This window comes from Bos taurus, chromosome 19 (genome assembly GCF_002263795.3).
Source record: "Bos taurus isolate L1 Dominette 01449 registration number 42190680 breed Hereford chromosome 19, ARS-UCD2.0, whole genome shotgun sequence".
NCBI lineage: Eukaryota > Metazoa > Chordata > Mammalia > Artiodactyla > Bovidae > Bos > Bos taurus.
This window is the reverse complement of record NC_037346.1, coordinates 33,193,145-33,207,683: the sequence shown is the minus strand read 5'-3', so window position 1 is coordinate 33,207,683 and position 14,539 is coordinate 33,193,145. Positions and strand designations below refer to the sequence as shown.

At 54.4% G+C, this 14,539-nt stretch overlaps 1 protein-coding gene across 1 annotated transcript in view; it reads right to left on the bottom strand.

Moving 5' to 3' along the window:
• The window catches only part of LRRC75A (leucine rich repeat containing 75A), a 34,528-nt gene that overhangs the window by 1,909 nt on the left and 18,080 nt on the right, over window positions 1–14,539 (bottom strand). Inside the window, exons 2-3 of the mRNA XM_002695816.6 lie at window positions 9,919–10,047; window positions 1,720–1,835 (exon numbers count right to left, since the gene is read on the bottom strand). Of these exons, the coding sequence (XP_002695862.2) occupies window positions 1,720–1,835; window positions 9,919–10,047 (245 nt within the window). The remainder of the gene's footprint in view (window positions 1–1,719; window positions 1,836–9,918; window positions 10,048–14,539) is intronic.

Sequence of the window (14,539 nt, the reverse complement as noted above, 5' to 3'; positions counted from 1 at the left end):
CTGAAGGGGAAATGGGACAGCAGGGCTTGAGCGAGAGCAGGAGGCTTTTCTCAGGAGGCCGAAGTGGGTCACCTCCAGGAGCCAGCCTCCACTCATCCTTGTGACTTCAAGAGGCCGGGGACCCCAGGCCCCTTGCACTGCCCCACCTCTCAACCTGGCTGCCCAGCGGGCAGAGGCTGGGAGACCCCAGGGTAGGCCTCAGTGACTAAGGGTACATTCAACAGCCAAATGTCTGGGTCTGCCCTGGATTCCTTTCTTCCTACTCGTGACCTTTAGATCCTTAACCTCTGTGCCTCAGTTATTTAGCTGAAAAATGGAGCCAACTGGGTACCACAGGTTGTCATGTGAAATAGGAATGCATTCAGGACAGTGCCCTTTAGAGGAGGTGGCGAATGGGCGAGTTCCCTACTCCACCCAAGAGCAAAATAAGATCTCGGATGCCCCTTCTTCGGGACCACCTTTAGGCCAGAAGGAGGATCCTTAGCGAGAGCCCTCAGGACAGCAGGCAGGGGTTGGGGGTGGGTGCAGGGGCCCGGAGCCTGGTGGGGGCGGCTCTCTACCCACTTCCACTCCCCACCTCCGCCACCCCTTGCTCTTCTGCCCTGCCTCTTGCTCCGGACCCAGATCTCCTGGTCTCCAGGTACCCAGGTAAACCCAAGGCTCCAACCCCTGGCAGGACAGGGAGGTGGAGGGGCCCCAGATTGCAGCTTGGATTTCCTGTTGGCCTCATAGGAGAAAGAACCAGGCCGAGGTAAGAACTCACTAGGAGTTCCTGCAGAGGGACCACAGGGGCAAAGGCCCCGAGGCTGTTGGAATTCAGCCTGTCTGTGAGCCAGGAGGAAGGCCACCCTGGGGGAAACAGACCTACACTCGGGGCTGAGCAGGTGTGAGTCAGGGGGACGGGGAGCCCCCGGCAGGAGGGAGGCTTCTGAATGGAGAGTGGACCGAGCATGCCCGTGCCCTGGGGAGACAGAAGGCCCTGGCTCCCAGCAGAGCTCACAGCCCAGCTTCTCCCTCTGCAACCAGCTCAAATCTCCTGGCCTTCTGGGTTCCACGGGTCCTGTCTTGCACTCTCCCCACACTTGGCCTCACCTTGGCCCAGCTGGAGCCCCCTGTGCCTACTTTCTCCCTCTGGGAGGGGCCCTGAGGAGTCTTCCCCTGGCTGGAAAGTGGGGGCGGTGTCCGGAAGGGAAGGGGGACCAAAGCTCTTCTCTGTGCTTCCTCTCGCATCCCGTCTGCAGGAGCTGGAGAGGAGCCTGCGCACCAGGACCCCAGCCATTCTGCCCTGTGATTCATCCACAGTATGTTCCCTTCCGCTTCCTCTTATGATGCTGTCCTGGCCCTGGTTCTTTGCCCCAGTGTCCCCTCTGCCCCCAGGGTGCAGGCGGCCACACAACCTCTGAGGGTCCTCAGAGCTGCATGAGCCAGGGACGTGGCTGGGGTCTGGGACCCTGGGAGACATCAGGAGGGCTGGTGATGGGTGGGAGGAGTGCCCACATTCAGCCCCCACTGCATAGATCAGGGCCTGGATGCCAGTGCCTCTCAGGGCTCATGCCCACCTGGAATGCCCTCCCCACCCCCATCAATCCTTCTTCTGCAAGCAGGTCGTGTCCTCTCCCCACTGCCCTGGGAGGGGGTGCTGCACCCCGCAGGCCCAGCCCGGCACAGCTGACTGGGAGCTGCCCTTGGAGGAGGAGGCTGGGCGGGGGCGGGACTCACCAGGCCTGGGGCTTCCTCTTCACCAGCCCACGGTGGCGCCTCCACTGGGAGTGGGGGCTGAGGTGGTACGTCAGCTGCCGGCACAGCTTCTCCATGGCGCCCAGCGCATCGCCCTCCTGCAGACCAACCACAGGTCCCTGAGTCGCTGGAGCAGGTGGGGAGCCAGGCCCCTCTCCCTGCCTCCTTCCTCTACGGGACTAGCAGAGCCACCCGACCCGGGCTGAGCTCGGTGTGGAGACCTGCTGCGCTGGCCCCCCGTGGCTGCCCGAAGCAGGGGGCACGGGTTGCTGACTCATCTGCACACTGGTTTCTGTGAATTAGTTGCTGTCGTGAATAAACCTGCTGCTGCTGCTGCTAAGTCACTTCAGTCATGTCCGACTCTGTGCGACCCACAGACAGCAGCCCGCCAGGCTCCCATGTCCCTGGGATTCTCCAGGCAAGAACACTGGAGTGGGTTGCTATTTCCTTCTCCAATACATGAAAGTGAAAAAGTGAAGTCGCTCAGTCATTTCTGACTTGTAGCGACCCCATGGACTGCAGCCTATCAGGCTCCTCCGTCCATGGGACTTTCCAGGCAAGAGTACTGGAGTGGGTTGCCACTGCCTTCTCCGGAATAAACCTGAGATTTCTATAAGAGCCTGATTTCAGGTGATGTGACAGGTGACCCCTTAGCCAGGGTCACCACGGTCCCTGCCGCTTCCTGATGCCCAGGGCTGTCCTGCTCACTGGCTTTCCTTACAAATGCCCACTGGGCCCCTCCTAGGTGCTGGACATTTGCTCTGGACGCTGGGAGCAAATGTCCTTGCCCTCGTATTTCACAAGACAAAGAGGACAGTGACATCCTTTACCACGTCTCTTCTGCCCGCATCGGCAGTGGGAAAATAAAGGAATGCAGGGCCAAGTCTTCCCCCACCCAGTTCATCCCCCTTCATTTCCTGTCTGGTCCTCTAGCATTTGAGCTCGAGACCCTGGGTGTTATGGCCTGAACTGTGTCCCCCCAAATTCTTAAACTGAAATCCTAATCCCCAGCACCTCAGAATGTGGCTGTATTCAGAGACAGGGCTTTGAAAGAGTAATTAAGATAAAATGAGTTCATCGAGATGGGCCCTAATCCTATATGACCAGTGTCCTCATGAGAAGAGACCAGAACACAGCTGTGTACAGAGGAGAGACCATGTGAGCACACAGGGAGAAGACGGCCATCCGCATGCCAAGGAGGGCAGCTTCAGAAGAGACCGACTCTGTTAATGTCTTGATCTTGGACTTCCAGCCTCCAGGTCTGTGAGGAAACACATTTGGGCTGTTTAAGTGGTATTTTTGTCGCGGTAGCCCCAGCAAACAAACACGCTAGGTTAGAGGACGCAGAGGGCAGATTTTAGAGACTCCTGCTCTGTCCAAGGGAAGTCAGTTCAACAGAGAGTCTCCGGCCTGAGAGACTGAGTGGCCCAAAGCCTGTGCGCTCACCAGACGGTCCAGGGCCCAGGACCAAGGCCACGAAGTGCCAGGTGTCGATGCAAACCCACTTGCAGATGGCAACGCGATGTGGTAGGTCAAACCTTACAGTGGCCAGTGCCCAGTGGGGCACCTGACACAGTGGGTGCTCGGTGAAGACCAGCTTGATTGTTACCATTGTCATCATTACTCTGCCAGCAAGAGGCAGCACACAGCTCTCCCCCTTCATCTGACGTTTGGCTTTCCGAGGTTTTCGTTACTTGTGGTCAACCTTGGTCTGAAAATATTAAGTGGAAAATTCCCGAAATAACTCATAAGTCTAAAACTGCACTGTCCTGAGAAGCGTGATGAACTCTCATGTTGCCCCGTTCTGTCCTGTTGGGGACATAAATCATTCCTTTGTGTGGTGTAACCCACACTGTATATATTACCTATACCGTTAGTATAGAAAACACAGTTTTATGCAGTTCGGTACCATCTGTTTCAGGCATCCCCTGGAGGTCTTGGAGTGCCTCCAGGTGGCACTAGTGGAAAAGAATCTGCCTGCAACACAAGAGACTGTAAGAGACTCAGGTTGGAGCCGTGGGTTGGGAAGATACCCTGGAGGAGGGCATGGTAACCCTCTCCAACATTCTTGCCTAGAGAATCCCAGGACAGAGGAGCCTGGCAGGCTACAGTCCATAGGGTTGCAGAGTTGGACACAACTGAAGCGACTTAGCAGGCACACACAAAGGTCTTGGAACATATTCCCCGAGGATAATGTGGGATCTACCGTATTGAGTAGTTAAGAGTATAGACTTGATCCAAACTGTGTGGATTCAAATCCTTGCATTGTCACCTTCTGTGTGACCTTGGGCACATCACTTGACCTCTCTGTGCTGCTGATCCTTGTCTGTAAAGGATTAAGTAGGATGGGGGAGAAACCAGCTCACATGGGGCCATATGGAGTTAAAGCGTCTGCCTCTAATGCAGGAGACCTGGGTTCGATCCCTGGGTTGGGAAGATCCCCTGGAGAAGGAAGTTGCAACCCACTCCAGTATTCTTGCCTGGAGAATCCCATGGATGGAGAAGCCTGGTGAGCTACAGTCCATGGGGTCGCAAAGAGTGGACACGACTGAGCAACTTATCTCACTTATGGGGCCTCTAGCTGGGGGATGTGATTGGATTTATGGGCTGGGGGTGAGGACAGGTCTGGCCTGGACACAATCACCAGCATCTGATTAAACCCCTGGCCAAGGAATGAGCAGAACAGGCAGACAGGGGGATCAGTCAAATATCAAAGAGGCAGAGGGCAGGCCCAGGGGACATGAAATAACGGAGAAGGCTCGGCCAGAGAAGCAGGAGTAAGCAGAGCCCTGGGCACCAAGAAGAAGGGGCTGGTGGGCTCAGACACCTCACTGGAGACTCCAGTGAAGAGGTGCTGGCCAGCACAGGCTCAGGGATGGTGGTCATAGTGCTGGCCGGGGTGAAGGCCAACTTCTAGGCCAAAGGGAGAAGGGAGGGTGGCACATCTCAGCCAAGGGTCTGCATGTGGGATCCTTTCACAATTCTTTATTTATTTATTTGGCTGCTCTGGGTTTTAGTTACAGCATATGGGATTTTCGACTTTTGATGTAGCATGTGGGATCTTTAGTTGTGGCATGCAGAATCTAGTTTGATTAGGATCAAACCCAGGCCCCCTGCATTGGGAGCAAGGAGTCTGTGCCACTGGATCACCAGGGAAGTTCCCTGTCCCTAGGACCCTTGTACATCAGGATCACCCAGAGCTTTAGAGAACACAGCTGCCTGGGCCATCCCCAGTGATGGGTGGGCACTGGGACTTTTAACGCCTCCCCTCCCGACCTCAGCCGAGATTCCCCTGTGCTGCCAGGTGGACCAGTGGGGTGGGATGTGGTAGTCTGCCCAGGATCACCCCCGGGACCACCCGGGCTATTCCAAAACTGAGAAACGAGCTCCTAGCCCTAACCTTAACCTCTGACCACTTCTCAGGGGTTCCAAAATTGGGAGCCACAGACTGTCCCTCAAACTTCTTGGCCAGAAGGAAGAAACAGAAAGTTCAGTTCTGTCGCTCAGTCTTGTCTGACTCTTTGCAACATCATGGACTGCAGCACGCCAGGCTGCCCTGACCATCACCAACTCCCGGAGCTCGCTCAAATTCATGTCCATTGCATCGGTGATGCCATCCAACCATCTCATCCTCTGCTGTCCCCTTCTCCTCCTGCCTTCAATCTTTCCTAACATCAGGGTCTTTTCCAATGAATCAGTTCTTCGCATCAGGTGGCCAAAGTATTGGAGTTTCAGCTTCAGCATCAGTCCTTCCAATGAATATTCAGGACTGATTTCCTTTAGGATTGACTGGTTTGATCTCCTTCCAGTCGAAGGGACTCTCAAGAGTGTTCTCCAACACCACAGTTCAAAAGCATCAATTCTTCGGTGCTCAGCTTTCTTTATAGCCCAACTCTCACATCCATCTATGACTACTGGAAAAACCATAGCTTTAACTAGACGGACCTTTGTCGGCAAAGAAACAGAAAAAGAGGCGGCAAAGCAGCCGCCGCACTGCGCCGGCATCGCCACCAGGGGGCAGCCGCGCACAGGGCGAGGCCTCCAAGCTGGGCCTGGGCTCTTGTTTACTAAGCAGGGACTGGAGAGGTGGTCAATTTGCACGGGGCCTGAGGCCAAACGTGAGCCCGAGTCGTCAGGGGTGAGAGCGCCTCCGCTTGTCTGAACTAAGATTCAGTGACTTATATTATCTACTAGACACTGGGCACTGCCTCTGGCTTCTCCTTCATCCCAATCCTGTAATCACAGCCATCGCATGAGATGGGTGCCCCTGTAATCCGGCTTGACAAATGCGGAAACAAGAAGTCGAGGGGATGGCCGGCCAGGCGAGGTGAAGGCTGGCATCAGGACACAAACCCCGCAGTCACTCTGAGGCTGGGTTCTGCTCTGCCCTCAGGTAATGAATCTTTCTCCAAAGTGAGTCCAGGGTGCTTCTATCCTTTGCAACTAGGAAAGCCTCAAGCAAGCTCACTTGTTTTCCCACTCCAGGCCTCTGCCTGCAGGAACAGCTAAGCAGGACTGGCCTGGCGGAGGAGGGAAGCGGGGAGGCAAGGAAGAAGGCCTCTTTGAAAGCCGTGAGGCCCAGCAGCCCCTCTGTGGGACCAGACCCCACTCCCAAGCCACCGCTGACGGTCCAGAAGGGGGCGCTGGAATCCTGACTTCAGACAAGACTCCTCAGGGGCTCAACCCTGACAAGTCAACTCGGGAGCCCCGGGCAACCCTGAGACATGGGGAGAGGGGGTGAGGAGGCAGGCAGGAGCAGAGGTGGGGGGCAGGTGTCTGTGCTGGTTGGGGTCCCAGGGCCTCTTCCCAGCTTGTGCTGCCGCTGGGCCCCACGAGCCCCCTCAGTATAGGAAGGATAAGCCCTCTTCCTGGCTTGAGGCAGCCTGCATGGGCTTCTGTTACTTGCAAAGAGTCTTAACCCACAGCAGAGGGTTGTGGCAGGCAGGTTGCGGAATCTGCTTTCTAGGCTTTCCTCCCACCTGTGGAAAAGGAAGGAGGGGGAGGGGTGTGGCACAAGTTGGGGTGACTGGGCACCTGCCCAGTGCTGCTGACCGGAGGCCCCAGAAAAGACCCTGCTTGAGGGGTTCACTGACCTGTCAGGGGAGAGGCCCACGGCAGACCTGCAGGCCCCTCCAGACGGGGTCAGGCCCCTTCCGATGCCATCTGCTGTCTTCACCCCCGACCCCAGGGCAAAACAAGCAGAGCCTTCCACCACTCTGCACCCAAGGCTTCCTCATTCATTCATCAAACACGGCTGCCCTGCCTACTGTGTGCTGGACGCTGCTCCAGACACTGAGACTGTGCTGGGCTTTCTGTCTACTCCTCCCCCTATCCACTCTCTGTTCTCTGTGCTGGACAGGCTGAGCTCTTACGGACAGACCGCATCACTGGCCCTCTTGCTCCTGACTGCCAGTGTGATCAGCTAATGGGAGGGAGGTCTGAGGGCAGGAGAGAAAGGCCTGGGATTAACTCTTCTTGTTCCTGCCCTGCTTCAGTCAGCCTCCAAGACAGCCCCACAGATGCCGGACTCCTGGGCGTGTACAGCCTCCTTCCACCCGCGTCAGGGCTGATGGGACGATCCACTACGGCAGTGACAGCATGTGACATCTGAGGCTGGCTCAGAAGACACTGTGCTTCTCCCTTGCTCTCGGGCATCACCCGCTCTGGGATAAGCCAGCTGCCCTGACATGAGGGAGCTCAAGCAGTGGACGGGCCGCGGGCAGAAAGCTGAGGCCTCCCGCCATTAGCCATGGGGGGCGCGCCATCCTGTCAGTCCCCTTCCAGCCTCCAGACACTTGCAGCCTCGGCCAGTGTCCCGAGCCCCCAGCTAGACCCCGAGCTGCTGCTGTTCCTGAATCCCCCGCCTATAGAGATGGTAAAACAATATAAGTCCGTTGCTTTAAGCCACCACATTTTAGGGTGATTTGTTATGCAGCAACAGAAAACACAATAAAGTATAAAAAAAGAAACAAAGAAAGAAAAAAAAGGAAGATACAGGGTGATTTTGGGAGAGGCGTTCTCCTCCCGGCTCCAGCAAACAGCTCTGCCCACAGCCCTTCCTCAGTAACAACTTCCTGCTGCTGGTCTCAGGTGTCTCAGTGGCCGCGGTCCATGGTCCATTCCCTTCTTCCTGCCCACAACCCTGGAAATAATCTCTTATTGTTGCTATTCAGTCGCTAAGTCAAATCTCTCTTTGAGACTCCATGGACTGCAGCATGCCAGGCTTCCCAGTCCTTCACCATCTCCCAGAGCTTGCTCAAACTCGTGTCCATCGAGTCAATGATGCCATCCAACCATCTCATCCTCTAATGCACAGTGGAATGTGTCACCTGCTTGTGCCAGGAGCAGGATGACTGTGAACAGGCGGACGTCCTCTCTTGCCCCTCCGGAGTTTATATTCTAGTGGGCAGAGCAGCCACTAAGCCAACAAACATGTAAGCAGGATAATTTCAGAGGCCAGTGAGCGGAATGAGAAAATAAACGGGGCGTGAGGTAGATGCTGATCAGAGACCTACTGAAGGGAGGCTGGGCTAAGAAGGCCTCTGAGAGGCAATGCTTAGGCTGAGTCTGAAAGGAGGAGAGGAGAGCTGGGGCAGGAGGCAGCAGAGTCCTGAAGGTTGGAGAGAATCTGGTTGCCGCAGGAAGAGAGGAGCGTGGGGGCTGGAGCAGAGTGGGGAGTGATGGGAGGGGAGATTCAGGTGGGTCTAGAGGAGGGATCCGCGAGTTCCTTAAATCACAGCACCGTACAGAAGGCTTTTCAGGAGGTTCCTGGTGATGCAGTTTACCTCTGCACAGAAGGGCAGAGAGGGCATGGAGCCAGGAGCGGAGCCTAGAGTCAGTAGCGGAGCCCAGAGTCCAGCTGGAGGCTCTTCCAGCAGCCTGAGGAGGAGGGCCTTGGACACGGCCCCGACACATTAGAGAACTAGGACTGCCGGGACGTGCTGACAGGTGGACAACACAGGTGCCCCGTGCAAATCGCCCAGGGTCCATTGTTCCCAACTTTGTGCCCGACCCTTCTCTGCTGTGCCCCTGCCTGGATAACCAGAACCTGCCGGCTTTGCGGCGGCCGCCCCCACACCTGCCCCAACTGACCCCCAGCCCTCCTCGTCTAGCCCTCCACCTAGGAGTCTTGGCACCAGACACTCTGGAAGCCAAAGAAAAGGCCCTAGACAGAGCTCCAGATGGGGGTGCCGCCCTCGAGCAAGGTTCAGCCCCTGGGCACCCAGGCCAGGTGCAGGGTGGACCTGGGAACCACCTCTTGCTCTGATCTTGGTTCTACCCTAAAGTGGGGCCCATCCCAGTACTCCTCCACCCTGCCCTGGCTTCCTGCTTCTTCCTCCTGCTACAAGGAAGCATGTTTTTTAGAAACTGCTGGAAATTGAGGGATGGGAGAGAAGACACCAAAACAGAGAGTAAAGCCTAAGTGGGCAGCTTTCCTGCTGTGGCTGTCCCCTCCCTGCCCGGGTCCCGGCCTGGACTGTGGAGCCAGCGGGAAGGGGAACGGATCTCTCACCCCAAGGGGCTGGGCCGCGCCCACAGAGCCTGGAGAGCCGCGGAGTCAGGCAGGAAGTGGACCTGAGTGAAGCGGGTGCGTGTAAAATGACACTCGGTCCAGAAAGGAAGACCAGTGGATGTGGTGGGGAGTGTGGTGAACTGAACGGCGGGCAGGGCCGCGGCTACCCTCACACAGCACCTTTGTGCAAACTAGACAGAGCTCACCTCTCGGTGGACGTGGTCCTGCCCCTGTGCCCATGGCTGGTGGGCAGAGAGAGGGCTTGGACTGAGCTGTCTCCTCCTGCCCCACCCACTCTGTGCACGTGTCTCTGTGCAGGATGCAAACTATACAATTGTACATGGCAGCCCTGGCCCCAGACAACAGGGGCAGCTACTCAGCTCCAGGCTTTAGACCCCATTTTCCAAGGGCAGCCAATATGGGGATTGTGTGAAATCCTTTGAAATGTTGGCAATGAATCCAGATTTGATGCACCTGGTGGGCCAAACAAAGCCAGTACTGAGGGTGCAGGCGTGTAGCCTTTACTATGGACGCTGGGCCTCAGGTGCCTGCATGAGGGGCCTGGGCAGCATTGACCAGCCCCCCACCCCAGGCACCGGGCTGTTCTGCCCAGGAAGGCGCTCGCCTCACACCCCAGACCTGGCTGGCTCAGACCATGGCTTCCCTACCGGCTTGGGGCAGTGGATGTAGCGGGCCAGGCTGATGATGAGGTCGTGCGTGATGGGGTCCACCAGGTTCCTGAAGCTGGCGTAGCGGTACAGAACGTCGTCCAGCGAGGTCGACTCCATGCCCAGGTCCTGCAAGAGGGGAGGATGGCCAGAGATCAGCGAGGTCCCCCTGCCCTGCCCTGGAGCCCCGCCCAGCACACCCGGGGCAGCCTGTGGAGGTGGGTTACAGTCCCTGGGGTTGCAAAGAGACACGACTGAGCGCGTTTTCACTCTGTGTGGCAGGCGAGGCTGGGAAGGTAGGAATTGGAATTCAGACTGTCCATATGTTGATGAGAGACCTCCTCCCTCCTGGGGTCTGTTTCCCCACCTGTGAAATGGGCAGATGGACTATGCCAGCAGTTACCAAACCGTGTCCCCAGGTCTTGGGGCTGATAAGACAAGAGGGAGGCCAAGGGTCAGCAAATCTTTGGGCCCAGCTCTCAGAAGAGCTGCTCTGCTCGCTGTCCTTCAGTTTTTTTTTTTTTTTTTTTTTAAGGCAGTTCTAATGCCAAACTCTGAAAAACCTGGACCAGATGGCTGCTTGGGTTTCTTGGGTTCCTACCAGCCCTACCCTATCTTCCCACCCCCGTCCTCTCCAGGCCAGTAGAAGTCATCCCATCCTGGAAGGACCAAGAAGACCCGACCTACTCACCCAGGACGCCGGGGCAGGTGTGGGAGGATGTAAGTTGCTCATTCCCAGAGGCCCCCCACCCCCAGGGCCACGTCCCCATCCTCTCTGTCAGTCTGGACCCCTCCCAGCCTGCTGACAGTGGCTCTCTGGGCAGCTCTTATCTGGAGTCATGAAACTGTCGCTGGGGAGGGGGCCGAGGGTGGAAGGAAGGAAGGGGGTGGGGAGGGGGTCTCCCCAGGAAGGCAGACGTGGCCCTGATCACGCGCTCTGGGTAAGTGAGTCACGGCCACCCCGCCCTGTGAATTCCAGCTGGGGTGGGGCTCCCGAGGTCCCGGGGCGCCGGGTTATGAGAAGCTGCAACAGGGAAAGACCAGACGGGGCTGGAGAGAGGTTGCTGCGCTTTTATTGCTTTATTTCTTTACTTGGACCCCACCTCCTGGAGGAGGAAATAGCCGCCAACTCCAGTATTCTTGCCTGGAGAACTCCATGGACAGAGGAGCCTGGTGGGCTACACAGTCCATGGGTCGCAAAGAGTCCAACACGACTGAGCGACTAACACTACACTTTCGACCCCACCTAGGTCCATGGGGTGCCTGTGCTACTTCAGAGCACCTCACACATCCCGAGGACCTTGGGCCACTTCCGGCATCCCTGGTGTCCTCTCCATGTCCCCCACCAAGCCAGTGTACTGGAGACAAATGTGTCATGACCGCACTGACAGTCCTACTGACCCTGCCCACCAGGGACCTTGACGCTCTGCTCTGGCTGCATGTGGGGGTGGGGGGATGGGGGGTGCAAGAATCACATTCACATGCGGCTCCTCCAGGCTGCCCAGGGCATAGCTTTGGCCTGGGAGAGGCTGGTCTGCCTTGCAAATACCAGGCAGTGAGGAGAATCCTGGCTTCCTCATTATGGGTCTAAATGGTGCCATCTCTAGGACCTGTGCATGTGAGGTTCCTCATCAGGAAACCTGGGCACATCAGCAGGTACCCCAGAGTCACTGCTGTGGGCAGCTTGGCATGGAGACTATCCCTGACCTGGGACCAAGCGGGTCAATGGCCAGCATGTGCCATCTCGAAGAGGTGGGGCCCCCACCTGAGCTTGAAGAACCAGGTTTGGGGGCTCACTCCAGTGGGAAAGGTGAGGGGTATGGCTTTCCAAAAAGCAACCAGAGATTCACACAGCGTTTCTCAAAGCATGAGGGGCGACTCTCAAGACCCTTTCAGGGGTTCTGTGAGGTCCTCTTTTCCAAATCGGCATGATAAAATTTTCTCTGTCGACTTCAACCAAAACAGCCTACTGCAAGAGATTAAACACAGAGCAGCAGGTATGAGGGTTCAGCTGTCTTCCAAGCCAGCCACACACGAGAGATTCACAACACTCTGAAACAGTGTGGCTCTCTTCACTGTATTTTTTCTTTTGGAAAATATATTTTCACAAAAATTTACTTTTTCCACATGCAAGCTTATTAACTTTTTTATTTATTTTTTTTAAAGAATTTCTTCTGGGCTTAGAAACATCAAAGTCTTTTAAGATTTTTTTTTTTAATGTGGACCATTTTTCAAGTTTTTATTGAATTTATTACAATATTTCTTCTGTTTCGGGTTTTGGTTTCCCGGCCATGAGGCACGTGGCATCCCAGCACCCCAACCAGAGGAGGTGGAACCCACACCCCCTGCACTGGAAGGAGAAGTCCTAACCACGGGACACCAGGGGAAGTCCTGAGCTTATTAATTTTAAATGAGTGAATAAATAAATATTTTAAATGTTTGTTTTGATTTCTTCTAGGTAGACAGCCTTTATTAGATATGACCCATGCATAAAAAAACCTCTTTGAGGCCCTCCATAATTTTAAGAGTGTAAAGATTCCTCAGGAAATTAAAAGTAGAGAATTCCCCGGGAGTCCACGGTTAGGACTCAGTGCTTTCACTGCCGTGGGCTCGGGTTCAAGTGCTGGTCAGGGAACTAAGATCCTGTAAGCCACATGTGTGGCCAGAAATAAATAAACAACATTAAAAACAGAACTGCCATACAACCCAGCAGTCACACTTCTGGATGTACATCTAAAGGAGACAAAAACATACTACCAAGGAGATGTCTGCACGCCCATGTTCACCGAGAAGTTACTCACGACAGCCAAGTCAGAAACAATCTAAATGCCCATCAAGGGATGACTGGATACGGCAGATGTGGTCTCTATATACAATGGAATACTATTCATCCACAAGAAAGAAGGAAATCCTGCCATTTGCAACAATGTGGATGGACCTTGGGAACATCATGCTCAGTGAGATAAGGCAAAGACAAAGACAAATACTGCATGACTGCACTTAAATGTGGATCTAAAAAGAACTGAACTCTGAAAAACGCAGTGCGCCGGGGCTGGGGGTGGGGGAATGGGAGATGGTGCTGAAGGTTCGTACTTGCAACAAGAAGATGAGTAAGTCCACAGTACACTGTTAAAGAAATGCACGCAGGTCAGCCATGAAAGACACCAGAAGTGTTATAAACATCAAGCTTTCTAAGAGATAAGACCTTAAGTGTTACCAACACTAGAAGAAATGTTATTTATGGGACAAAAACAGGGGTGTTTGCTAATGCTACAATGGTAACCATACTGCAGTATGAATGTATCAGATCAATACAGTATATGCCTTAAAATTGTCATATGTCAGTTATATCTCAATTTTAAAAAGAGATAGAACGTATAAAGAGGGCTCTTAATGCCAAAGACACTTGGGGAACTGCAGGGATGGAAGCAGGCGGTACCCTAGGAGACAGTACAATTCACCATGGTCAAAGGGTGGAAACAACCCAAGCGCCCATCAACTTCCATAGGCACATGCATAAAAACGTGGGATATGTCTGCGATGGAATGTTATTCAGACATACAAAGGAACAAAATATGACATATGCTACACCGTGGCTGATCCTTGAGGACTTTATGCTAAAAGAAATCAGTCACAAAAGCAGGGTTCCACACATGTGAAGCAGTCACATTCATAGATGCAGAGTCTATGCATTCATAGACGCATAGAATGGTGGGGGCCAAGGGCTTCCGGGGAATTGCTGTTTCAGGGGACTGAGTTTCAGTTTGCAATATGAAGAGTTCTGGAAACAATAGTGTGATGGTTGCACAATGATGTGAATGAGCTTAATGATACTGAAACATAAAAATGGTTAAGGTGGTAAATTTTATGTGATGTGCATTTTTTTTTTTTTAATGGGCTTCCCTGGTGGCTCAGCAGTAAAGAATCTGCCTGCCAGCGCAGGAGACTCCGGTTTGATCCCTGGGTCAGGAAGATCCTCTGAAGAAGGAAATGGCAACCCAGTCCAGTATTCTTGCCTGGGAAATCCCATGGACAGAGGAACCTGGCGGGCTAAGTTCATGGGGTTGCAAAGAGTCGGGCATGACTGGCTGACTAAACAGCAAAGACAACAACTTTTTAAAAAAGATCCTAAGACACAGGGGACAAACACAGACACCTTCCTGGGAAAGGAGGGAGCAGAAGGGGGCATATTTACGTGGCAATTATTTTTCCTGCCTGTCCCACCTGGTTATTACAGTTTTTCCCACCATGGGTATTTCTAGCTGTGGGTATTTTCTTTAAATTCTCCTTCCATGTCGGGGTCTTTCCATCTACGGACATGGACTTTTCGGAGCCTGTCTCCTCACCAGGAAAGCCGCGCTCTGAGTATCTCTTGACTTTCTCTCTTCCCGTGTTCCACCCACCTCGCCCTCCCGTGGAGGGCCCGGGTTTGCTCAGTCACTGACCTCGTGTCCTGCAGCGTCAACCCCATTCCCACTGCCCCTAGTTAGGACTGTGTGCTGGCTAGCATTCTGAATCCTTGCAATTCTTATTTTCCTCGTTAATCTCCCTTTTCATCTCGCCCTGTTGTTTTCTTTCCATCTCAGCTTGGCCTCTTTTCATGACATTCTGTGCTTTTTTC